General features: G+C 40.1%; 1 protein-coding gene across 1 annotated transcript; it reads right to left on the reverse strand.

Annotated features, from left to right (window-relative positions):
* Nucleotides 1-4,735: 4,735 nt before the first annotated feature.
* Nucleotides 4,736-25,355, reverse strand: HACD2 (3-hydroxyacyl-CoA dehydratase 2). The gene is given in 8 exon segments (XM_030951809.1): nucleotides 4,736-8,791; nucleotides 9,466-9,644; nucleotides 10,311-10,432; nucleotides 16,293-16,381; nucleotides 18,870-18,888; nucleotides 19,166-19,283; nucleotides 25,224-25,282; nucleotides 25,284-25,355. Coding segments are annotated over 8 exon segments (741 nt in total). The 3' UTR covers nucleotides 4,736-8,708.
* Between the last annotated feature and the right edge of the window lie 250 nt (nucleotides 25,356-25,605).

Raw genomic sequence — 25,605 nt, forward strand, 5'->3', positions numbered from 1 at the left:
GATACTGGATGACATAGAACAGTAGTAGAACAAAAGCAAAAAGCAGGATATTTTAATATTAAGGATACAGACCATAATACAGACAGCTTATCTACAGCTTTCCTTCTAACATGGAGTTTCTTCAAGCCCTGCCTCTTGTTTCTAATTCAGGAACCTCATGACAAATGGTAGTAAGATACAATGTTTGTCTCACCCTAAAAATTATGCACGAAAGCAAAACACTGCATATTCTGGATGGCTGTGAAGTCATTTTAAAATGCCTAGCACTTACTACAAGAACATTCAGGCAATCATATTTTGTTAATGAATTATACATAGATAGGAGATGCCTTTTTCTTTCACAACTAAGCCCAGCCATTTTCTGAAGGATGAGTGTAAAACTGAGGAGCTTCTGTATCTCAGTTCCCACATGGCTATGTACAAATTATGACCTTAATCAATATGTGTGCTTTGCATAGAAGTCCATATAAAATGAGAATATTTACTTTGTTGAGAGATCAACAAATATCACAATACTGTGTAGAAAAACAGAGAAACTTCCTGTTCCTTATTCTGAAAGGCTAATGTTGCACCTTCCAGTCTAGCCTAGTCTTCACAAATTTTACCTGCCCCATCATAAAAGCTTTTTTTTTTTTTTAAATAAATTCTTTGTGGGTGGGGTATTTGGGCAAAAATCAATTCAGTACCTTCAATAATATCTTAGTAAAATTCTGGATTAAAAATGAACCATGCCTCTTTTTCAAAAAAAGTATTTATCTGGTTTAAATAATACCTAAATAGAAGTAAACACATGGAAGACTCAGGGAACATTTGCACAAAATCACTCAAATGATTTCACCTCCTCAAGAACCTTCAGGAAGCCATGAGGGAGTCAACAGAGATCTACTGTGGCAGATCTAAACTTCTTCAACATACAAGTTCACATAAATTCTGGTTTCACATGTAGTCTCATAATTTGTATAAAAACATTTTTTACTTTATTATTATTACAACAGGTGCAGTAGACAAACATTAGCATTCTTTCTTTCCATTATTTACTTTACATAGGGAATACCAACTAGATAGTGACCTCAGAACATCTGTGTCACATTTCACTCTTCATGGTCTTCAGGGACTCCAAGATTCATGGAAGCATTAAATCCAGAATGTTGGAATAGCCAAAGCAGCCCTCTGAAACCAAGAGATAATCACACAGTCCAGCTTGGAGCCATGAAATACTCAAACTGAACAAGCTGCTGTTACAAATTCTCTTGCTCCACACCAGCCATCTCCCAATCATCTGATGATTCAAAATGAATAGAACCAGAAGTGAGAAAATAGTGAAAAAACAAAACCACAGTGACTTAAAAAATAAACAAAAAGCCCAACCCAAAACAATCTGACTCATTACTGACTTTGGGGTTTTTTTAGGGATACACAAGAAGCCTAGCAAGACAAGGTGCTTATTGAATCACATTTATCAGTGTTTTCACAGCAGCACCCATATTTTTCCCCAAATGTAGACATAATATATCCTGCATGCCCATGCTGTTTAGTCCAAGCAAATCTGGGGTACAGATCTCCATGTGCACATTTGCAATACAGGAGGACTGGATCATGAAATTCACCATAATGTACGTAATTCATGTGGTCATTCCAGGGAGTTCACATCATCCTGACATTAAGAAAACAGCCAAGGATTCCAGTTCTTGGCACAGGTTGTGAACAGAGCAGCTCATTTGTTAACTGTAGCAGCTTTACCTGCTCACCTTTGGATAGCAGCAAAGCAATGAACAGGACTGAAAAGTCTGTATTGAGTGGACTCATGGAGGCTGCACGAAGCTCAGAGCACAACAGTAGGAGTTTTACATCTTTCTATAGGAATTTTACATCTTTCTGTAGGAGTTTTACACCTTTGTCAGCAGTTTATTCCTTCAAAATCCCAAATGCTTAGGCCTCATCTGCAGTTCTGCATCAGCAGGAACCTGGAGCCCAGCAGCTCATGAATGCTTACATCTGTCCCTTGTCTGGACACACCTGTAAGCCTGGAGCAGGTTTCCACACATTGTCAGACTTGACAACACCTTCTGAAGAATAACTCAGGATTGCTTGCTTCTGCTAAAGGGCTGTAACAGTATCAACTGTCTTACTTAGTAACTAGTTATTCAGTAACACTATCCAGTCTTACTACCAAAACTAACCAGCAAAGTCTGACTTTCAATTTCACATCCATTTTCTTGCTGATTCAAGACAGCTTTTTCCACTGTTTCAGTTTGCTAACTAAGTGCTTTGTTTACTTTAAATTGCACCAAAAAGCTGGGTAAGGAAACTCATTTGATACTCTCAAATCAGCAACTTTCTCAGCAGTGGTTTAGACACAGGAATGGAAGACTAAAACAAACCACCTCACTCAGTGCATCCAGTTCCTTATAGTCTTGTAATAAACACCTGGAGGAAAATAAAACAAACTTCATGCCATCAGCACGCTAGACTAAACATTGCAGCATCTCCATTAAGTGCTGCTGTTCTGTCTTAATAAACAAACAAAAAATCCCTCCCCAAACCCAAAACCAAACACCACCACCCTCGCCCCAAAGAAAACAACTACTGGATTCCAAAGCAAACAGGAAGAAAGTTTCATGTTTTGTCAATGCCCAAATATTCTTTGGGAAACACAGTGGTACAGCTCTGTAACCTCCAGCACCTCTCCTCTTTCATCTCATCATTTTATTGATGGTCATTAAGTAGAGACCAGTACTCATTATCTTATCCAGTAAGTGGAGAGGATGTATTTTACCCAAAGAAACCTTTAAATGGCAAACTGATTTCATAAAAGCCATCTATTGCCAGGAGGATTAGAGGGTCCTCCACTTCCTATATACTCTCCACAAGTGATGGTTTTTGTGGGCATGCTCCGTGCAGAGAAGAACAAAGCGCTGATATTTACATTGCCATCAACTTAAAACTGATGTTAAAGAAGATCCCTGAAATGCCTGTATCCCTTTATATGTATTCTTCAGATTATCTCATCCACTGTCCTGCCCAAGAGGCTGAATGTAATTACACAGGAGCTAAGATTCTGCAAGGTCTGGTTTCAAACTAGAAAATGCCAATACTGAAGCTTTTCATTACACTTGCTGCAAGTGGTTACAGCTCACAGAAGACTGTGCAGACTGTCTGCAGCAGGAGAGTCAAAAACAGGACAAGATGCAGTTCACTGCTCACAATTCAGCTGAATAAGCCTCTGCAAAAACTTCCCAAAGAATTTCCCAATAATAAGATATTAATGTAGTAACAGGTAATGTAAAATTTCTATGTACAAACTGCACAGCATAAATTGAATCTAGAGAGAAGCAGCTGTAGCACATCAAAGAGCAAAACAAACAGCTGACAACACTAATGCCCAAGCTAACTTGGGAGGCCATAAAAAGGGCTTTAGGATCTTGCACATCTGTAAAGGAAAATATTATTCTGGAAATTAGTGATCAAGATTATTAAAAGAGTTATAAAATTTTAATCCACATTTGAAATTGCAACTACTTCAAAGGCAGCCTTCAGAAACCACCTAAGAAGCTTTATTAATTATCTTACTACTGTAAGTCTTCTGACAAGTGTGGAAGAGTATTTGTTTAGGAGACAGGAAGCAGAATTTAAAAGCCACTTGATACTGAATGACGTTCCAGGCAGTTGGATGGCTTGAATCAATCACTCCCAACTGCAGAAATGCTCAGTTCACATCACATGAAACTGAATCACACAGATATTCACACCTTTTTATTTTATATTCAGCCCAGCACAGATCCCTCCTCTAGTCTTATATCAAGAACTGCCAATGCTTTAAGATGAGCCTTACATATTATTGTGACATTAACTTGCTGACAACCACAGAATCCTTATGCTTTTCAGATTCTCTACTGTTACCCTAGGGAACTAAAATTGTTTCCACACACACTGTTTTCAAACTGCAGAGAGGAAACACAAATAGCCAGTGATAGTTCCTGCAAGGCACAAGCAGAGCTCAGCACCTCTCCAGCACAGCATTTCTGAGTTTTTAATTACACAGCAGTGCTAAGTCACAGCCATCATGCGTAGGACATGTGCTGATGGCTGGGCATGACAACACCATTTCATCCTCTCTCAGTCAACAAAAAAATCACTGTAGTTGTGCAATCTTATGACAAGCATATGCCTAGAATAATAGCACTCACTCTGCAGCTACCACTCAGTTCCTTTTAGAGGATTATAACTTGTTATTTATGGGCATTAATGTCATCTAGACACAGTTTTTAAGTCTCTCTCAGGAAGTGTTAAAAATGCTAAAAACGTTGCCGTGGTAGCAGACATATTATATTTAGTAAATGAACTCTGAAGTATTCTGTTGCATTAGTTTAGCATTCCACTATATTTATAATACTCAATTTTGTTTTTGAAGGAAACCATCAGCATCCAGAGTACAGATAACAGCAGGAGAACAAAGAGCTCACACTCAACTGAGGATCCTTCAGGGAGTTCTGAGTGTTGACACAGTCAGTTCAAGGTGTTGTTATGAGCACTTCTTTTCAATGTGGAAAGCAGAGCATTAATAACAGTATGAAGTTTCTTATTTCTTTTGTCTGAGTTCCAGAGTTACCTATGCCAAAAGAACTTCTATATTAAAAGACACACATTGTATACAAATGAATAAAAATACAGACCTAACTCACACTTGCAAAGTATCTGCTTTTGTTCCTTAAACAGTAACAATACAACATATTTTGTTCAGAATTATTTTATTTGGATTATAGCAATTAGTATCACTGTTCAGTAGGCCAAATCCAGGCAGAGAGCACAGAATCAACTGCACAAGGCAACAACATGGACTAGTAGTTTAGCATACAAACCATTTCACTGCATTATCAAGTTGAAATATCTTTCAACCATGCATAAAAAAATCTATGCTTAAGTCTTTCAGAGCTCCAGGTAATATTAGATTCCTAAATATACAAAAAATACATTTAACTTATAATAATCTTAGTGAATCAGACTTATAAAATTACAATTTTATTCTTCACAACATAGAAAAAAATACAAAAATGACTGTATAAGTTTTCACCCAAGTTTCACTGACATATACATCAAAATATATGATTTGATGTATACTCATGAAAATTTTAAGCTGAAAGATAAGTTTTAAAATGACACTGCAGATTGGTCCACACAAATGCCAACCTTCATAATGATAAGAAAAAAACCCTCTGATAAAAACATCACATTGTGAAAAAATTACAATTTACCTGCACTGTAACCTGCATTCTTACTGTAATTTACAAATATGAACACTTCTACAATTCCAGTTGTAAACTACACACTGGTGAAAACCTTGGTCTTTTGGAGGGTAGTGACTAACTCAGAGCTGGCATGGTAGAACAGAAAGTGCTGTCCACTGAACCAGTGCACACAACAGAGAGCACCAAAGCAGGGGGGGCCTGCTGGTTTGGAGAGGCTGAGAGAGAACATGCAAGCCAAGTAAACAGTCTGTGGGGAAAATAAACCCCTCTGCACTTGTGACACAGTACCAATCAAAGCTTCCATTATAGAGCTCACAGAAACCACAATTTCAGTGACAGATGAGGGGAAACTTCTTCTCTTCTGAGGAGAAGAAACCTCACATGTGTCAGCAAAATCAGTATTAGGGAACAACCCAAACAGTTTTAGGGCATCACACTACAGCTCTCTCTCAAGATCATCTTCCAGTGATTACCATGGAAGTTAAACTTGAAAAAGCACTGCAACATAAAGCACTGAGTTTTGTACATAGTAACTGCACATTCAGACTTCAGAATATAATTTATCAATCAGCTTTGCTGGTAAGAATTCTTACAGATAAAGCAACTACTTTTTCTTTTGAAAGGAAAAGTAACTCCATTTTCTTTTAAAAGGCCATAGTTTATTTGCATTTTTGTCATAAACTGACACTTTCAATTAAAGTAAATATTCCATATTAAAGCCTATTCAGCAAAGGTGTTGGTTGTAGAAGTTTTCTCCCTACTGGCAGCTTGTTCTGCTCTTCCATGTTGCCAGTGCTATCTGTTGTAGATCTGTACTGTATCTTTCTCATCAACAGAGCCTGGAGCTTGTTTCATGCAGGAATATTACACAGCCATTTTTTATCTCCAAATTGGACCAACAAATTTGAAACCAAATCCTTTACTTGGGCACAGAAATCAAATTAAGAAAAGTTCAGGAGCTGAGCATTGACAATATCCAGTAACCTAAGTACATCAGGAAATCAGATCTTTTAGATGACATCCTTCAGAAATATTGATATGAACTTCTTTAACAGCAAGTATAAGCAAAAGGAGATTTTTGTTCAGAGGTGGAAGTTCACACTTTCAAACAATGACTTCAGAATAATGTAACATTTCTCAGATCCCTACAACAAAGCACATAACCTAATACAGAAATTAATGGAACTGTTGCATCTTTGAATCCAAAACCATTTTGAGGTTGTATATGGCCATAGTAATAGAATCACAGAATTGTTTTGGTTGGAAAAGACCTCTAAGATTGAGTCCAACCATCATCCTAACACTGCAAAATCCCAGTAAACCACGTCCTTATGCACCAATCTTCAGGTATTTTAAATACCTTCAAGGATGGTGACTCTATCATGTGCCTGGGCAGCTTGTTCCAATGCTTGACAATCCATTCCATGAAGAAATTTTCCCTAATATCCCATCTAGACCTTCCTTGGCACAACAAGAGGCACTATGCTCTAGTCCTATTGCTTGTAACTTGGGAGAAAAGACCAACACCCAACTTGCTACAACGTCCTGTGTTTTAAAATCCAGTCAATAATTGGCTCCAAAATGTTGAAAATAGAAGCAAAGATTATTATTGTCTCCTGTCCCTTCTCTGCGTACAATAATCCTGTTTGTGTTGAACAGGAAAGGCTCTATACAGTCAGAGATAGGGAAATTCAGTCTTTTTGATGGAGCCAAAGAAAATTATTTAAAAATGACAAGTTTGGTTTTTTTTTTTTTAATATTGCTCTGACAAGCACAAATCTGAATAACTGTATATAATAACTGTATATGATAACTGTAAATCCAGCTCTTCCCAACTGCTAGAACAGAGAGCCTGTGTCCTCAGTACTTCCCAGCTGTGTTCAGGAAGAGCTGGGATGTGTCAAACACAACCAGGCCATGTGCAGGGGAGGTGCTGGCAGGCCCAGCACGAGGCAGCACTGCAGGCAGCACGGGAGGGGTCACACCTCATCTGTGCACTGAATCATGACCAGAGGGAAGCCAGAGAGGCCACATGGTCTTGTCTAGTGACTCTGACTGGATGCAGACAGGACTACTTGGACATCAATTCTTAACAGAGCAAAGCCATAACCTACATTTCCTTTTGTCTCTGCTTGGATATCCATTCATTTCCCTTCTCCTTCTGTTCCCTTCATTCCCCACCCCGTCACTCCCAGTCAGAAGTTTCTTCTAGGCTTGGGCACGGCTCACACAGCACTAATGCTCTCTGCCTCACCACAAGCCTTTCTCAGCTCTTTCATTTTCCTTTTACCTTCCCAAGGAAAGGTAAAGCCTGAGAACCAGAGAAAGCACCTAGAAGAATATAACCTCTTGTGGTCTTCCACTCTTTCCAAAGAGCAGATGAGGGTGGCTTGTCCTGAATGCAAAGGCATCATGTAACACGTGAGAATTTGCTCTGCAAGGAGCAGATTATGACTTTGCTACACTTCAGAACCTGAGTGCCTGGAACTGCCCGCTTGGATGTGCCAGAGTGATGACCTCAGTCACTTGAGAAAAGCCAGGCTAAGGAACAAGGCCCCCAAACACAGTAGACCAAGCAGACCTCAGCACTGAAAGAGGAGTATCACAGACAATGACTAGAGATGATAATTTATAGTAAAAAAGGGAGAACTGCACCTGTTTCTGGGTGAACTACCACCTCATATTGTTTAGATTCATTACTGATACCACTAAAGTATTACAGTTAGTATTTTCTTTTTTTTTTTAATATGTAAAAAAGTATTCAGGGATGCAGTACTTGGGGTAGTTTTAATGTTTTTGATAGGAATTACAGCCTCTGAATTAATATTAGCATTTGAGTGATCAGCTTAAACAAGATCATCAGAGAGCACACTCTGGTCAGACACTGTTTAAATTCCTAAAGAACCACATTCCCCTCATTTTCCGTAACTGGTTTCTTGTTCTTGTTCCCATCACCTTTAAATACACAACCTACCTTTCTAAATTCAAATACTTTGCCCAGATTACATTCTCCACTGAAGTCTCTGACATTATCCTGAAGTATTCCAGAGCATATTGTTTGCTTTCACAGCAATACATACAGTTTCTGGCATGCAGTCAAGCACTTAAAAAAAGAGGTATCAGTAATATAATCCCAATTCAGGCATTTAGTGGGTACAACTTCATCACTCATACTGCAACCTTCAGGCATTTAGTAATAAATGAAAACCATTTAGCACATCATTTAAGGAAAAGGTTAACTGCCAAGCCATATAATGTTTAAGTTTTCTGAAGCACTGCAAGCTGAAAATTATTTCAATGTTTGACATCCTGGAATTTCACTGAAATCAGGTTTATTAGTTATTCTTGCTAAATTACTGGTCTTTTACCTCTGACTTATCTTGGTATACTCTTTACAAATGTGCTGGGTATTGAAAAACTGCAGCATTTTGATGTTTGAAAAGTTCTGAAAAAGAGTTGGAATTACTCCGGCTTCTTATGTTCTTCAGTGTGGGAGAGTACCTTCCGCCTCTGATGCAGCATGTGGAAATAGAGCTGAGGGAAGACTGAGGAGAAAACACACTCAAGTCAATAAAATGTCAAGAGAGGCCTGCAAGATGCACAGTCACATGGTCAAGGTCACCAATTCTCTATTAGAGGATGTGCTAATCCACTTTTTACTTAAGTTATGTCTTGCCTTTTACACTCTGAAGAGATGAACTGATACTGTTCTTAGGCTTGAGGTACTATTAATTTTTCTGCTAGAGCAATCACATTTTTAATAAAGTGCAAAATGCCACATTTAACTCTAAATGTGGAAGCAGATGGCAATTGCATACACAGAATACAAAGAAAACAGACTGCAGGGCAGAAGAAGTCCTTCAAGAGAAATTTCCAGATTTGATTTTTTTGGAATTCTAGTGTCACTTTTTCAGACTCTAAGGCATTTTATACACATCAGTGCCTCTTTCATCTCTCTCTATGCAGAGCTTTTTCTCCGTTTATTTCTAAAACTATGGTAAACAGTATGTTTGCAAAACAAGGAAGGAGGGTGTGGAAAACATACATATACAAACAGCAAAAGCTGAAATTTCCATGAGAAACCTTTGTGAACCATGTAAAAATTAAACAAGGTCATCAGCAGCCTAAATTGGTTACTCCTATGTATGTTAATCCCACAACTGTTTGCTTTTCCCAGTACAGCTGTTAATACTAAGAAACCTAATAAACTCATACTTACTTGGAATGTAAGAGATCATGACCAGGATCAGGAATGTATAGTAGTCAAATGAAAAATTGTACTTGTTAGGTAAACTAATGGAATACAAGCCAGACTGCCTGACGAAGGGTAATGCAGCATATATTGTGAGTAATTCACCTGAGACTCCCATTGGATACAATACTATAAACAAAGTGTACCTAGAATGGAACACAGAAAGAATTAAAAGTTATGCAGATTCTGACAAAATATTTGTTAAATGACATTACAGATATCCAAATTTTGAATTCTCCACTCAGTCTTTATTTTTCTTAGATCTTATTTGATTAGAGCATGGTAAGGTATGAACACTATTGCAACGTAAGTATTCACATCAGCAATCATTTGGAAATATTTAAAGATTTTATCTGACAATCTACAAATTATCTTAAAAGCTATTCTCCACACATACACACTTTGGTAATTTTATTTCTGAACTCTCTGGTAGAAATCATTTTACTACTTAAAACAGGGTCAAATATAGTTGATGTTAATCAATGAGCTTAAATATTATTTCAATGACAACCACTGCATTCAAGAATTACTGCTAAAGGTCAGTTTACTTACTGTCATCCCCTACTGTCACATATCAGTTTCTGACAAACAATTATTTTGAAAATGAGTTCAGACAAATGACTCTTTCAGCTTGCAATGCAATAGATTTCTGTAACCCAAAAATCTGCTGGAAAGAAGCTAGGCAGTCATGTTCACAAACAGGGCAATTACCTGAAGGCAGAATCTAATTTTTTGCACTGCAACTACTTTACAAGATAAATGTCCCTGTCAGATCAGTGCTTTAAGGCTGTAACTCTTACGATGCTACCAACCTGGCCCATTTGATGAGATAAGGGAGGTGGTTTAACAAGCTAAAGGTGTAAAAAGAGTAACGGATGATCTCGGTGATTGTCCAGGCCACTACAAACAAGAGGACACTGTCTTCACTTTGTACCTGTGAGAACGGAGAACAGGCTTTGTATGAGCTTGAGCATCACCAGTTACTCACCAGACCCTCACAGAAATCAATTTCTGTGGGTTACTTCACTGCATCATTTTAGAGAACAGACTCCAAGAATGAGCTTAAAAGCAACATTAGTAACAACAGTAAAAACCCCTTCTTATCGTGCTCTGTATTTTTCTAGTTGCTTAAGAATAGTTCTGCTTCATGATCAGGTAACTTCAGCTCTCATATTCTGAGCAAGGTAAATTGGTACAAAAAACCCTGAAACACTGAGTATAATTCTTAACTCTTCCCATTCCTATAAAGTACTTCTATTTCAGTCCTATGACTGTCTCCTAGTGCAGAAAGAATGGTCTAACACCTGATACTTGGTTTACACTTAATATTCCGATACTAGTTCATGGTGCTTCTGAGCAGAAGCACTGTTTTCCTTTTTCTGGTGAGAAACTGGGTGCTACTTTTGAGCAGCAGCAGAACAGCTAACACCAGATCTCAGGCTGGGAGGAAGAAGAAACATGCTCAGATTGTCTCACCTCAGGTAAGCCTGACAGACACCTGATTCACTGTTCCTCGCTCCATTTTCTGCTTATTGCAAGTAGCACAGTTCCTCTACTGTTACACTCAAGGCAGTATCACGTTTCACTGCTTTACACCTCTTGGAGCTCTTATGTCACTCACACATCAGTGAAGCAGCTGCAACTCCCTCCACATTTTAACCCTGAGATCAGCTCAGCTGGTCTGAGCATGGTGCTAAAATGCCAAGCTTGTGGGCTTGATCCCTGCATGGAATCATTTAGGAGCTGACTCAGTGATCCCTGTGGGTCCCTTTAAGCTCAAAACATTCTGTAATAAACTGCCTTAATCTGTGATATTTATAAGGTCAATCCTCAAAAGCGTGTACTTTAAAATGAAGAGGTATATTGATTAGACGATGAAGCATCATTATGAGGTTCAAGTTCCTGATGGATCTCAAGTATATGTGGGGTCACATACCCACAGAACAAACTCTTGAGGGAGCAGACATTATTTTAATTCAGCCTTCTCCCTCTCCACTTCAACAGAAGTCCCAGCTGTATGAGCACCTTGAGCCCAAATTCAGTGGACAGTGGGAATGAAAAGAGCTCAACCACAGGGGCCCATATTTTCTCTTTTCCTCCAGCTCTTGAAGAAACGGAAGTCAGGAGATGTGGTTGGGGCACTCTATTCATCTTGGACAAAGTACAAAGCAAGAGGAAAAAAAAAGGATGAAGAATATATATACATGTGTATGTATATACACACACACATATATATTTTTATATATATATATATATATATATATATATGCATGTGTGTGTATATATGTGGACAATCAGAATCTTTTTAATAGGAGGGGACTGATCACATACTTTTGGTCAAAAAGGGGAAATTTTTTCCAAGGGAATTACCCAGAAAAAGCTTTGTTACAGACTGCAAAACTCAGAAAAATTTATAGAGAAATCTTGAGCTATCCTGGAATGCAGAGCTGTTGGTAATCTGTATTGTGCTGTAAATCTATGTTCTGCAGCATGTAATATTTCAGGTCACTCTCACTGCATTTTGCAGCAAAAGCACCTTATTATTTTTCCACATTCTGCTAATTTGTTTATATATTAATCTCCCTTACATCATAATAAAAGAGCAAAATCTGAAATTTATTTGGAGATTTTCAGAGAAGAGACCAAATCTATTCTTAGACATTGCTGCAGGATCCTAATCCTGTTTGAGGTCTGCTTTATAAGTTCTTAGTTCTCAACAGAGAAAAGTGAATAGATGCTGATGCTCCAAAGGAGGAACGTGCCTGACAAGCACTCCAGAGCTGCATCTTCTGGCCAACTCGGGAGTAGCAGCTTAGTGATGAGTTCACCTAAACCTGTGAGTCCCAGGCTTCAACCTGTGCTTTAAATCCCACTTCTTTCCCTAGCTATGGAAATGGGAAAAGTCAAAACCCAAGAGTTTGGAGCCTGAAGTAGCATCCAAGGATATGAGCAAGGACAAGAAATTGGGACACTACCAGTGAATCATACACATGGAAGTAGAAATTACAGCAGTTACAGTCCAGTTCTATCACATGACATCTCTAACACTGCCTCCAAGGTCTGGTCTCCCCCTCCACTTTGTATTATAAGTTATTAAAATAGTTCACACCATTATGAAACACACAACCCTGTTAGGTCACTTAAAGAATCACTGATTGTGCCTTCATAGCTTGTCTCCCTATCTAAGGAAAAACAATTTTTCACAAGCCTTACTCTTTCAGGCACTGCTATTGCTGCATTTGCATCATTCCTCCTCCAGGCTGAAGACAGGGCAAATACACAGTAGACCTTTAATGAACCACTAAGGCCAATGCTCCCTGAGAATTCAATTCCTCTTCCACTACTTTCTTCATGCCAGTCTTTCAAGGAAGTCTTAGACACAAGTCAAAACTTTATTTACACCTTATTTATCCAACTTTTTTAACAGGGGTCAATCAAACAACAGGCATAATTTCTGGCGTGTGTTTCAAGCCAACATACCATCAAGGAGGGTCCTGGATATATTTCAGCTTTTCTTAAATACTGTGAATAGCAAACAATGTTTGCTAAAATATAAAATAAACCACTGTCTTTTAAGATGCAAAGATGAGAACTGGGAGTTGACAAAATAAAGCCTGAGAGGTTTTTAATGTTCTCCTTAAGATTGGAAAGGGAAATTTCTCTACATTAAGAGTAACAGTTTGACAAATTTGCAGAAAATTTCAGCTAAACACATAATTAAGCAATCCAATGCAGAACAGCAAAACCAGCAGCACTATGCAAGTGTAATGATGGAAAATATTGGAACAGCATGTCTCTCTCCAAAGAGCTGGTTCTCTGGTGCAGTAATTAAAAAATAAAACATAAAATTCAGGGAAAAAAAAAAGGAAACTTCACAGTAGGCACAAGGGGCCTGACAGACTATTGTGTTGTATGGTATTGCTTAAATTTTACATAGATGTAAAGCAATGATGAGTCAGGTTTTTCAGCTGTACTCAGCCATTCAGACTTCTGACCCTTCCATCATGGACTTTTTACAACAACTTAGTCCTAAATATTCTAAGTTAAGATGTTCTTTCCTCTTTTAAGTGAGTATGCTTTACTACTGATTGAAGATATCAATTCCCCACTGCAGATATTGGAGTCCCAATTACCAATTCTACATGCTTTAAATGTTGTTTTCACAGCATCTCTTGCCTGTGTGTTCTACAAAAGTTCCTCTAAATATAAATTACACTTATTTGCAACCCATCAGTAACTGAGCCCAACGGGATAAGCAATAAATGCCTGCTGACAGCATTTTTAATTACCCATCAAAACTGGGTGCAGAATTATCTATCAGAATGGAACTCCACCAATGGAAAGCCTGCCATGATGTCACCAGATGATCTCACTGCTCACACAAATTCCAAAAGACATCTTTTGAGCTGAAGGGCACTTTCTGTTCTCCTATGCCTACATTCTCCCAGCCCTTCACACCAGGCTGTTTGTTCTCTGCCCTCCTTTGCATGGGAAACAGTAAAATTCACCGAGCTGGTTCCTTTCTGACATAATGGCCAGCACTGATGATGTGCCAGGCCCTCATCCACAACACCAACAACTGCTCCCACAGTGCAGGTGAGGAGAATCTCAGTGTGCAGTGCTTTAACATTTGCCATGCTTTAACACTTATTGTGAGTAACTTCATATTGAGTTTAACAACACAGCAGCACTGAAGTCCACAAAAAGCACAAACATGTTAGTGGCAAGAAGCATGCTTCAAATCACATCACATTTCTAGAGGTGTATCCTGACAGAAGGAGGGATGCAATACACATTTCTTCTTTTAGCTGTATTATATATGAAAACAGCCTGGAAAAGCAAGATACTGAACAAGTCTCATTCAAAAAGTTAAAGAAGAAAACTGCAGTTTATTTTACAAGAACCTCATCATGCAACTGCATCGCCTACAAGTTCCATAAAGCTGTGTGAGAATTTAATCCTGGCCTTCACCATGGAGCTCACTTGTGCAGACAGCCCTTTAGAGAAAGTAGAACACTTGTGACACTTGCAAAACGTCTCCCCATGTGAGCCTGCAGGCTCCCTGGCTGGGGCAAGGGGAGGGGTCAGAATACAGCCATTTATTTATTTGCTCTAAGTCACAGGTCAGAACTTCATCACAGGGTTCCTCATCCCACCTTCTAAGACATTAAAAAAGTAACACATAATACAGCCTCTTGCAAGACTTTAACCAGAAGACCACACAAGTGTGGGGAAAAAAATCTGCACGGAATATTGTTGAAAGAATCCTTGTTAAAAGTCAAATATTTGGCTATACTCATTGCTCCCATTTTGTCAATCTTCTCTGGTGAGAATGTGGGTATAAGCTTCAAAAAAACCTAACCCACAATCACATTACAGCTTTTTCTTTGACGTCTAACAGACAACACATGGAATAATTCTAATCATTCCAATCTGACCTTTAATGTTTGGGTTATTTCAAAACCAGGAGACAATTCATAAGAACAGATTATCACTGTTTTTTATGAAGCACCAGATATCCCAAAATCATATAGATAACAAGCAAAATTCCAAGAGTATTTATTTTAAAGTATTTTATACATACATATATATATAATCTAATGTCTTGAGATCATGGCTTTTTTTTTTTTGTTCAAAACCTAGTACTTATTTCTGGTGAGTTACCAGAGACCAGAGTACATTAATGTGCACCAACAGGGAAGTCCATTAGAAAATAGTTTTTATGTTTCTTGAGAAAAATAACATTCCTCCACTTTAAGTAGTATGAAAATAAAGCTTCACATGAACAAGCACCACAATGCCAGAAAGGACTGATAATTGCTAGGAACTACAGTGACTTATGTTACTCTACATGTGCATGGATGCTCTGACAGCAGGTTTGGAGGAAGGAAGAGTTTCCCTCAAGACTCTATAATAAGACAAGTTCCTTAAGACATTCTCCATTCAAGTCACAAATAATCTTATGCATAAAATGACTGTGACTTATTTCAGACACCCATGCTGACACTGGTATCAAGACTAATTTCTTTCTTTAATGAGAAGAAAACCAGTAAAATTAGTTGGCTAAAGTTACAGCAGAGATGCAGCATATTTGGGCTACTACAAGGATTCAGATGTCATGAGTCAGTCACCATAACCTGTACCAATTAAAGCATATCTAGATTTTAAAACAGTTGTCAGGAATAATCTTCAAGAAACAGGGCTTCCGAAAGATTCTAAAGAGATCTACCTAAAGTACAGCACTGTTTGGTGTGGTGAGCAGTGAGAAAAAACACTCAGCCACCAAAATTTACCTACATTTGAATATAAGAAAATTGAATGAAGGACAGAGGAAAGATTATCCTGGAGAGTGACAATGGAGAGCATGGAGGCAGTGCTGTGCACAAACAATTGAGGGGGAGTTTCAGATGCCACAGGAAGTGAACTGCATATGCAGGAGGGCAATGAGATTTTGCTTTTAATGATGGCACTAGTGAGATGAACACTAGAAGGCTGTACCAAATTCTGTGCTCTGTATTACACACTGGAAGTTGTTTGACTGTCAGTTAGGACTGCAGAATCTATCCAGGAGCCAGATGTCTCACAGGGACAGAATCAGACCTCGCTCTGTTTGACTGTCAACAAAAGATGACATCACATCTATTTTCATTTCTTTTGACCCACAGAAATTCATATGAACAATTTCCCATGGTGGGATACAAACAGAAGACATTTTAAGGACAATAAGACAGCAAACAACACTTGCTTTTCAGCATGGATCAATAGTTTTTCTATCAATTTGTATCTTGACTTACCTCTTTTACACTATGTGTTACTGCCCATGTCAGGAAAACCCTTGACATCACTTGGAAAGCAGTCAGAACAACAGAAGAGGGAACAATGCCTGGAAGATATTTTGCAATTAGTAAATATGCCTGATTAACAAGGTAGGAGGTAGGGCTGGGGAAATAAAACACAGCTAAACCAAAGTCCAGTCGTTTGAAATTTCTGGAAGGAAAGCATTTTTTTAAAATTTGAAAATCTGAAGTCAGTCCTTCAGTGTGTTTATACAGCATAATGCAGTGCAATCCCCTGACAAGGCTTTCTGCATCAAAATGCAAACAAATGTAATTGATCTTGTTGCAATCACAGCACATTCCTCAATACACAGAATAGCTCAATCAGATAATTTCAATCAAACACCTTCTGGGATACAGAATTTCAAATAATCCTGTTTGATTAAAATATCCAAGATACTCTTCATTACTGTGATTTAAAAAGTAAAGACAATAAATATGTTTTGCACTGTATACCCTAAAAAAAAAAGAGCCATCAAAAATTATAAGTATTTTTCAGAAACACTGATCTAGCCCATATTTCGATAGATGAAAAATTTGTAGGTCCTCCCTGGAAATAAAACTCAGAAAAAATCCCAAACCAGCCACCAAACAAAAAAAACCAACCCCACAACAAACAAACCCCAGGGAACAGCTGATGCACTGGCAGGTACAGAGGCAACTTGAAGATTTTCTCAAGGAAGCAGATATCACTGGTTCTTCCAGCAAGTTCCAACTGACCTGTCAGTAAAAGGACCCTACACAGCCAGGTTTGTCAGAGCAGGAATAGTTTTAGAATGCAAGATTACACAAAATTTCTAAACTTTGCATCCCAAAGTTTTATTTTCTTCTAATAGCTAAAGGATAAAGAGCAGGTATAGCTCCTAAGAGACAGTAAAAAGTGCTTGTAAAGCTAATGCAAACCACAAGCAACACAACAGCCTCAGAAATATGTAGGGACCAAAGAGAAAATGAAATGGGAAGAAAGAGTAAGAAAAGTCAAAAGCAAGTCTCAGTTGAATTATTTTCATTGATATGTTTTGGCTTCTTTGAGAGGGAAAAGGAAAATCCTACAGACATAGTTCTCTTCAGTTTTATCACATTGTCTTGGTCTCTGGGCTACATGTTACCTCCTCTCCAGGTACAGCTCTGCATTTTTAAGTCTTTGCCATATGACAAAGTCCTGTTCTCAACCATGCTTCACAGAGACACTCTTCTATCAATCCTTGTGTTTTGAAGGACTTGCCTCACAGATGCTAACATTTCAGATTCTACTGAAAAGATGTGGAGAGAAAAGTTATGCTGATACACACAGCCATCTGTCACACACAAGCTTTTCTACTGACAGAGAATTACAGCTCTAGTTAGAGCAATTAGTTCAGCAGGGGCAAAGGAATCTGCAAAGTTCCTGTTTCTCCTTGCATAGGGACTTTTGCTACAGTCAGTAGGACTGCAGCAGACAGCAGCAGTGCATCCAGCTGTGCAAACCACCCTCACTTTATTTAGCTGACAAACATTTCCATTAACAGAAAAAATATAATCCACAGCCACTTAGAAGAAAACCAGTCTTATGCAAAAGAGTTTTGTTAGGGAAAGCAAAAAGAATAAAAACAGCATAAAATGTTGCCACTTTCTCCTAACGGCTCTCTCTAATATTAAATTGTGCTACTAAGGATCACATGGGCTAAATGGATCCACACCTCAAATCAACTGAGAAAACAGCAAAGCATTATGGATTTAGGATGATAAAACCAGCATTTTATCTGGAAGGCTTTCTCTCCAGTGTTCCAAGATTTAACTTTTCCTTCTTGCCACTTGTTAAAGAAGACCTTAAAATGGCACATTTTAATATTAATTTTTGACAAGTTTTTTTTTAAAGTATGGTTTATTCTGGTAAAAAAACAGTAATTGAGATTTAGTAAAATTAAACAGCATTAGAAGGACTGCCTTGGCAGCACAGGCAAATAGATGATACACACAGTTTACTCTGAGAAGCTTTTACATTAATTTGAGGTGTATATGATCATTCCTTTCCTGGGGTGATCTGTGCACAGTTTATGAAATGCCTTCTTAAGACATTTTCAGAGCAGCTGGATGATTCGGGAGGGTCAGAACTACTTCATCAACGACAGAACCAGACTGCCCTCTGCTGACACATTCCCAGCACCAGTTCTCCCAACACCTCACTTGGTTATTAAAACATCCCCCAGAACTCACTATGAACCTACAATCCCATAACTTCTCCATTACGTGGCTGTCTGGACAATGCTGAAAAACAGCAAGTTTGTAGCTGTAGCTTTAGAAACCTCAACATCATCTTATTCTTTAAGTAGTTGCTAATGAACACTCAGATAGGAGCTGAAGCACTGTTTAATTGTTTTGCAACTTCTCAAATTAGGGAGTAAAAAACTGGAATGTATTTCAAACAAAAATTAGTAAAGTTATGCAAGAAGCAAATTCAGCAATTCACAGACTGTAACATTTTTCTTGCTAATATATTGCTAAAAGTTCAGTCTTCTATAAAAAAAATAGTGAACAGAAAATTTGCAAACTTACCAAGTGCACAGTGCAGAATCTAGAACAAAAAGAAAAATTCAAATCACTAACATTTCAAATTAAGCAATTCAGACACACATTTAGTTCTGTTACAAGTGCTTAAGGTTCAATATTTGCTTTTCAATGATTAATATTTAGCTCTGCTGCCCAAGCTAAACAGCAGACAGTAAAACTCCCTCTTGCTAAAAGGAAAACTCAGCTTTTGTGTGAGTTGTTCAGTAGAATGAAAGTAAATGTAAGAAATACAACACATTCATGCAAATATTAGTAAGGCCAGGGAATAGGACTACACCCACCTCAAGCAAAGCTCCAGTTTGGAAGAATTTCAGAGGCTTTTCTATTGAATAGTAAAGGCTGTGGTAGCTGCCTTTAGCCAGATATGCCCGAACTAGACCAACTGCAATAACGAGCCACCTGAAAGAGAGAAAATGGAGACATTAAGCAAAGCACAAATTAAAAGAAACCTTCAATCCCTCTTTCAATACTTGAGGAAGCAACAGGCAGAACTGTCCTGAAATACACTAACTCTGCAACACTGGAAATGTCAAATACTTTCATCTTTAACAAATTTATCCAAGTGAAAGATGATGCATTTTAAAAGCATTTTTCAGCACCAACATGGTAGCAATTTCTTTAATGTCTCCATTTATTTTTCAGTGAGCTCTATTTAATTAGTTATGGAATGTATTCATGCTAGATTGGCATCACATTGTTTCAGTTTAGGCAGAAAACCCCTGACAGTTGGTCAGAGACCTATTACCAACTTACAGCAGTAAGACATAAACAAGATTCAGAAGGCATGGATTTTAACATTTCAGTTCAAATTAAACCCTTAGACTCTATGAGAGGTCATCCAACTTAGCTAAGAGTATATATTATATGAGAAATGGTTATAGATAAATAACTTCAAGGAAACTGAGCCTGCTAAAGCCTTGAAGACAGCATGGCCATTCCCATCCCAGTTTTCCTTTTTAACCAACAAATACATCTGAGCCTATGTAAGTCATGCCCATGTAACTGCAACTGTATGTGAACAATGTGACCTGTTAACCCTGTGATTTTCCCTTCAGGTAACTTAAACCTAAAAATTTTTCATCCTGGCTGATGAAGCTTTCACAGATTACCACAGCTGTCCAGAGCTGGTGCTTGCCCCCAACATTGGAAATTCTTCAGTCAAGTCTATGCCAAGCCACAAACCCAAGGTGAGTGGTCAACCCCAGTCAAACCCTTTCCATTTGAAAACAGCATCTATAGTGAGCTCCAGTTTCCAATTGCTTTTGGCAATATGGGGAGAAGGGGTTGGTTGGTCAAGAAGAATCCTTAACAGGGGCCCCCAAACCTTTCACTGACAGGCTCATCCTGGCTGTCTAACACTCAACTACTCTGAACGCCACCCAATTTTACCTTCATCTCCCTCCAAAGCCCTTGTGTAAATCACCAAGTGTCATTGCTAACAGCTCACCTCAATGTGTAGACATGTAGCAAGCCCACTGACTACACAATAGTTTTCACCCTTTGGAAAAAAGTGTGTAGCTGTGGTTTTGTAACAGGGATGATGAAGAAATTCCCTTTATTTGCAGCAGATTAGAATCTTACAAGTACTACATTAGCTTGGATATTACAGAGTATGTGCACACATTATCCCAAATGTAGTAATTGTTTGAAACACACAGTAAAGTTCAGATTTTTCAACAATAAGTAACTCTGGCATCCAAGTTTGTGTTTGTAACAAAATCTGTTAGCACAACTGAAAGAAAGCTAATTAATTTCTGCCTTAACTTCTGTAAGACATGCACCAAAGAAAAGCAGGGGGAGTGGGGAAGATAAATGGGAAGGAGAAACAAGCCCTCCCTTTTTACAGAGTGACAAGTTATTTCAGTTAAAGCCATCTTGTGAAACCAAAAGACAAACATTTGCCAAGTAATTGCTGTTTACAAGGAATAAATCAGATGCATTTTGTATTTGGACTTCAGTGCAGAATAAACCACTAAGCACTACAGTATTAGTGATTCTCCCCTGTAACACCAACTGCTTCTTCTTTAGAACAGGAATCTGAGCAGGCTGACACTGTACTCTTCTTATCTGTCAGGTTTCTCTGTTTTTCCTGATCTTCCATGTTTGTTGAGAAACTGCTGAATTGAGCAATTTCTCCAGTTGCACAAGATGCCAGTTCTTGGCTGCGCCTGCAAACCATTCTCACCTGAACAGAGACAGGTGAATCCCACAGCTCCCAGAGGAGCTCCAGCCTTTTGCTCTGCTCCACCCTCGTGCCAGATCACTGACTCCAGCAGGACCGTACTTTCCATTCCATTTACTATCCTTCAAAAAGCTTTTGATACAGATCAGAGCATGAATCCATAAGAAATTGAAAGCTGAGCCTAGTTTGTGCTGAAGCTTTTAGTATCTCTGTCCTGCTTCTGTGATTCTTAAATAGTTCTTCACCCTCTAGGACTAGACAAAATGGAACAGGAGAAGGTGAAACCAAGGAATATCAGCTTAAAAAGGAACTTGGCAAGAAGCTTAGAAGGGCAGCAAAAGGCACCACTGTCTCATGAAAGCTCATTTCTCTGACTTACACGCTGAACTCCACCTGGAGTTACACTTTATTAAGTTACTGTTACCCTGTCTGTAAACTCCAAACTGGACAATTACCATTCTTTGAGTAATCCAGAATAAGAAAAATGGATACCGCACACACAGAATTTTTTTACTTTAATTTGGTCAGACTTGATAGACAAGCTTTGTGCTCAGGTCCTTAGGTAAACTCCCTTGGTTCTCTCACGGGTCATAAAAAGGCATTTTCTTATGCAAAGTTTACTGAGGTTCTGGAACATTTATGCAAGAGAATACAGCAGAGCTGTGCAGTGAGTGCACCTGAAAGGGAGAAGTGTACTTTGACTCTCAACAAGCACTCACTGAAGACACGGACAATGAAACTCATAACCCGGAACGCTCTTTGAGCAACACTGATTAATACAAACCCTTGCACATTCAAAAGCTATTACATTACCATCGACCTTGCTGAGTGAAATCCTTTTTAAATTCATTGTTTATACCACCACCAGCTACTTATACCCAGAAGTACTAGTCAGTTACAGCACTTGACTAAAAATAAGAAACATAATCACCTTTTAAAACAGCTTATCTAACATTTACACTCAGCTCTAACAGCATGCCCTCCCTCCCCACACAGCACTATCCAGTGATTTTGGTCAAGCACAGGTTTTAGGAAAAATAATTTCTATGCTGCATCTCTGCCTCCAGAAATGAGCTCCCCATGCCAGGTCAGGCATGACTACACAGCTTCACAGTGTGATGGGGAAAGAGTCTGCCTGAACACGAGAGAAGCAAGATGCAGAGCTTTCTGCAGCTTAAGGCTTTGAACCATGGGCAATAAAACCTGAGCAAGTACAGCTGAGAACCAACTGCAGTCCTGGCTATCCCCTGTTGCACCATGATTGCCCCATTTCTAAAAAAAAAAAACCCCACCCAAAACATGAACCATAGTAAGTGCATGCAGCTCCAGTCAGAGATCCACAGGTAGCCAGGCTTTTTGTACTGTTTTGCTCTTGCAAAAACCACTGTATGGTTTTTTATGCAGGAATCCATACACTACGTGCACTACAGCATCAAACTAGAAATAAGATCTATTATTTTTGGAGTAAGTTGTGTTTTCTTTAGCTAAGCCAAGATAAATGCAAAGTAAATGCAGTAGCTATGCTGACATTTTTCAACTGTCACTTGATCTATTTTAAACAGTTAATAGTTAAGGCAACTATGGTTTTAAAACATTTACTTTAGTACCTATTTACTGCACAACAATGTTGTTGTGTGCTTTAGTTTATAAGCCTTTTGTAAACCAAACCAAACAAACCACCTGCAAAAAATCCCATGTGCTGTTAGAGCATCAATTCATCACCTGGGCACCTTGAATTTTTTGTTTTTTTCTTTTCACAATTCTCTTTCCAAGGCAGGGCAGTTGGAGAAACTAAGTCTGAGCACTCTGACTGCCATGGGGTCAGTAAATAATCAGTGCCACCAGCTGTGTATCAATCTTTCCATCTTTTCATCTGAGCAACTGAGCTTCTGTCAACTAACTCCAGAAAAACTACCTTTTTAAAAGGCTTCACAATAATAAGAAACAAACTGAGCTTTCTTCCTAAGCTCAATCCTGTATATTGTGGAATTTCAGCAGTGTCCAGGGGAAGTGCAAACTCCTCATACATTTGAAGAGGAATTATCAGTGAAAGCCCTTGGTGACCTACCCCGAAATAAAAGTGAGAGACAACACAGAGATATGACCATGATCACAGAACTCATACGGTAACTCCCCAAACTGCAGAAATCATTTAATCACAACCCTCTCCAGAAAAAAAAGCAGCTCATGTTAAAGGACCATAAATCACATCCCACCCAAAAGTGGAATTAAGAGATTTGATGTAAATCAAGAAAATGGGCAACACTGTGATCAAGATTTATATGACAACAGAAAGCTAAATAGAGGTTTATGTTATTTATTTCTGAGCTTCCAGCACTCAATTTTTTTTTTTCAATTTGTTCTTCTTTCTTGAAGAAATAGAAATTTCCCATGCTCAGGAGCTCACATGCCATGACAGAAAGCTCGTGACCACAAAGAAAACTTTCCATTTATACCACAGCTTCTCTCTCAGGTTTTTTATATCTTTTATAAACACAAGTGAATTGCATATGAGCAGCAAAGTAAGCAGGGAAATGCTTTTATTTCTTAGAAGAGTTCAGAGGTGAACTTCTTAACATTGTGCAGGGACATCACAACAAAACTAAAAAGCTCTCCTGACTGCCTGCAATGTGTTGTATTACTCATGCAATTATTTCTGAAACAACAGATTACTTAAATCAAACTGGTGGGTAATTATCCTTGCCCTCTGAGCGAAATACCCTGCACAGATCCCATGGAGCCATAAACCAGCTCAGTAACATTTCACAGTAACACAGCTGTTGGGTAACGGGTGTACCAAGCACCTCACAAGAACTGAGCTCTGCCAGCTCCCCTACCTCTGATCCACACAAGTGTAAATATCTTGTAAGCTGAAACAGGATCAGCTGCCACCAGCAATGACTAGAATTTTCATGTCCAACTGCCTTATTGAAGTGAATTGTATCTATTTTAATTCTACACTAACCTTACCCCAAACATGACACTATTCTCAGTTTGCTCAACTCCTCACCCGCCTGGGTTTATTCCACTATGGAAATCACCATCATTTGGGATCCATTTTAAAGGTTCTTTTCTTCTCCCACCCAAATATCCTCAATCTTTCAGAAGATGGTTTTATTTTTATCTGGATTCTAATGAGATGCGACAGCCACAATTAATTAAAAAAAAAAAAAAAAAGAAAAAAAGTGTCCTTTCTCTTGAGAGTCCCCAGTTGTCACTATTTTTAGTTTTATATCTAAGAACACACCTGAGCAAGCACCAATTGGCCCCAGTCTACATTACGCCATGCAAGGCAAGGGCAGAGCACCAAGCTGGTCCAGGAGCTCACACATCCCAAAAGCAGCTTCCAACCTCAAATCACAGAGCAACTGAAGGGTTTATGGAGAAATCTTGCAGGGCTCAAGATCTTTACCTTTAATACTGCTGTGGACAAATTCCCTGTATTTAGGGTCACCTCTCTAGTGAAACCTGCTGGAATCTACATCACAGACATGGTGACGCGAGGAACCTACAGCCAGCTGGATGTGAGAGCTGCTGCAGAGCAATGAACGGGTCAATGACAGAGCCGGGCAGCCCCAGGGAACCCGCACCCACACCGTGCTGGGTGCACAGCCCGCTCCGCAGGGGCAGCCGGACAGGCCCAGCCGCGGGGCGGGCAGCGCTGAGGGCTCACCCGGGCCGGCGGCTCTGGGGCCGGGCAGGGTCAGGCGGGGGGACCCCGGGCACCCAGCCTGGGTTACGGTCACAGCGCACGGCGACAGCCGAGACAGCGGGACGGCAGCTGAGCCCGGACGCGCAGGAGCCGCTCTCCAGCACAAGGAGCAGCGAGCGAGGGCTCGGTTGTGCGCTTGAGCCTTACCCAAAGCGCGAGGCAGGGCCGCTGACAGCACGGGGGGCACAGACCCGACCCCGGGCCCGGCTCCGGGCAGCGAAGCCGCATGGGCTCGGGACGGACGGGAGCGTGGCCACGGCAACGGCGGGAGAGGCCGCTGCTCTCGGCCCGGCCCCGCTCCCTGCGGCGCGGGGCAGCCCTGCCCAGCCCTGCCCTCGTTGCCCCGCCAGACCCACCCGGGGCCGCAGCCCGGCCGAACACAGCCCCGCGCCCCGGCGGCGGCCCCGGCCGGGGAGCCCCGCGAGCGGCCCCAGCCGGTCCTTACCCCGCCGTCATCACCACGTTGTAGATAACGAGGTAGCCCGTGGCCAGCGCGCCCGGGCCCCTTCCTGCGCCGCGCCTGCTGCCCGCCGTAGCCGTTGTCCGCCCGGCTCCCGCCGCTCCCGGCCGCCGCCATCTCGCGGCTCCCGCGCCCCGCCCGCTGCCGGCGCTCGGCGGGCGCGGGGCGGGACTTCCCGCGCGCCGGGCGGGGACGGCTCCGCGCAGCCGCGGCAGCGCCCGCGCCCCTCACACCGCGGGGCTGGCCCGGCCCGGGAGCGGCGGCGGTACCGCGGGCCAGAGTGGGGTTCCGGCCCGGGATGAGCGGCCAGATCGCTCGGTTTTCAGCGCTGGTACAAAACGCCGCTCTGCAGGCAGAAATAGGTGTG

This window comes from Camarhynchus parvulus, chromosome 7 (assembly GCF_901933205.1).
Source record: "Camarhynchus parvulus chromosome 7, STF_HiC, whole genome shotgun sequence".
In the NCBI taxonomy this organism is placed as follows: domain Eukaryota; kingdom Metazoa; phylum Chordata; class Aves; order Passeriformes; family Thraupidae; genus Camarhynchus; species Camarhynchus parvulus.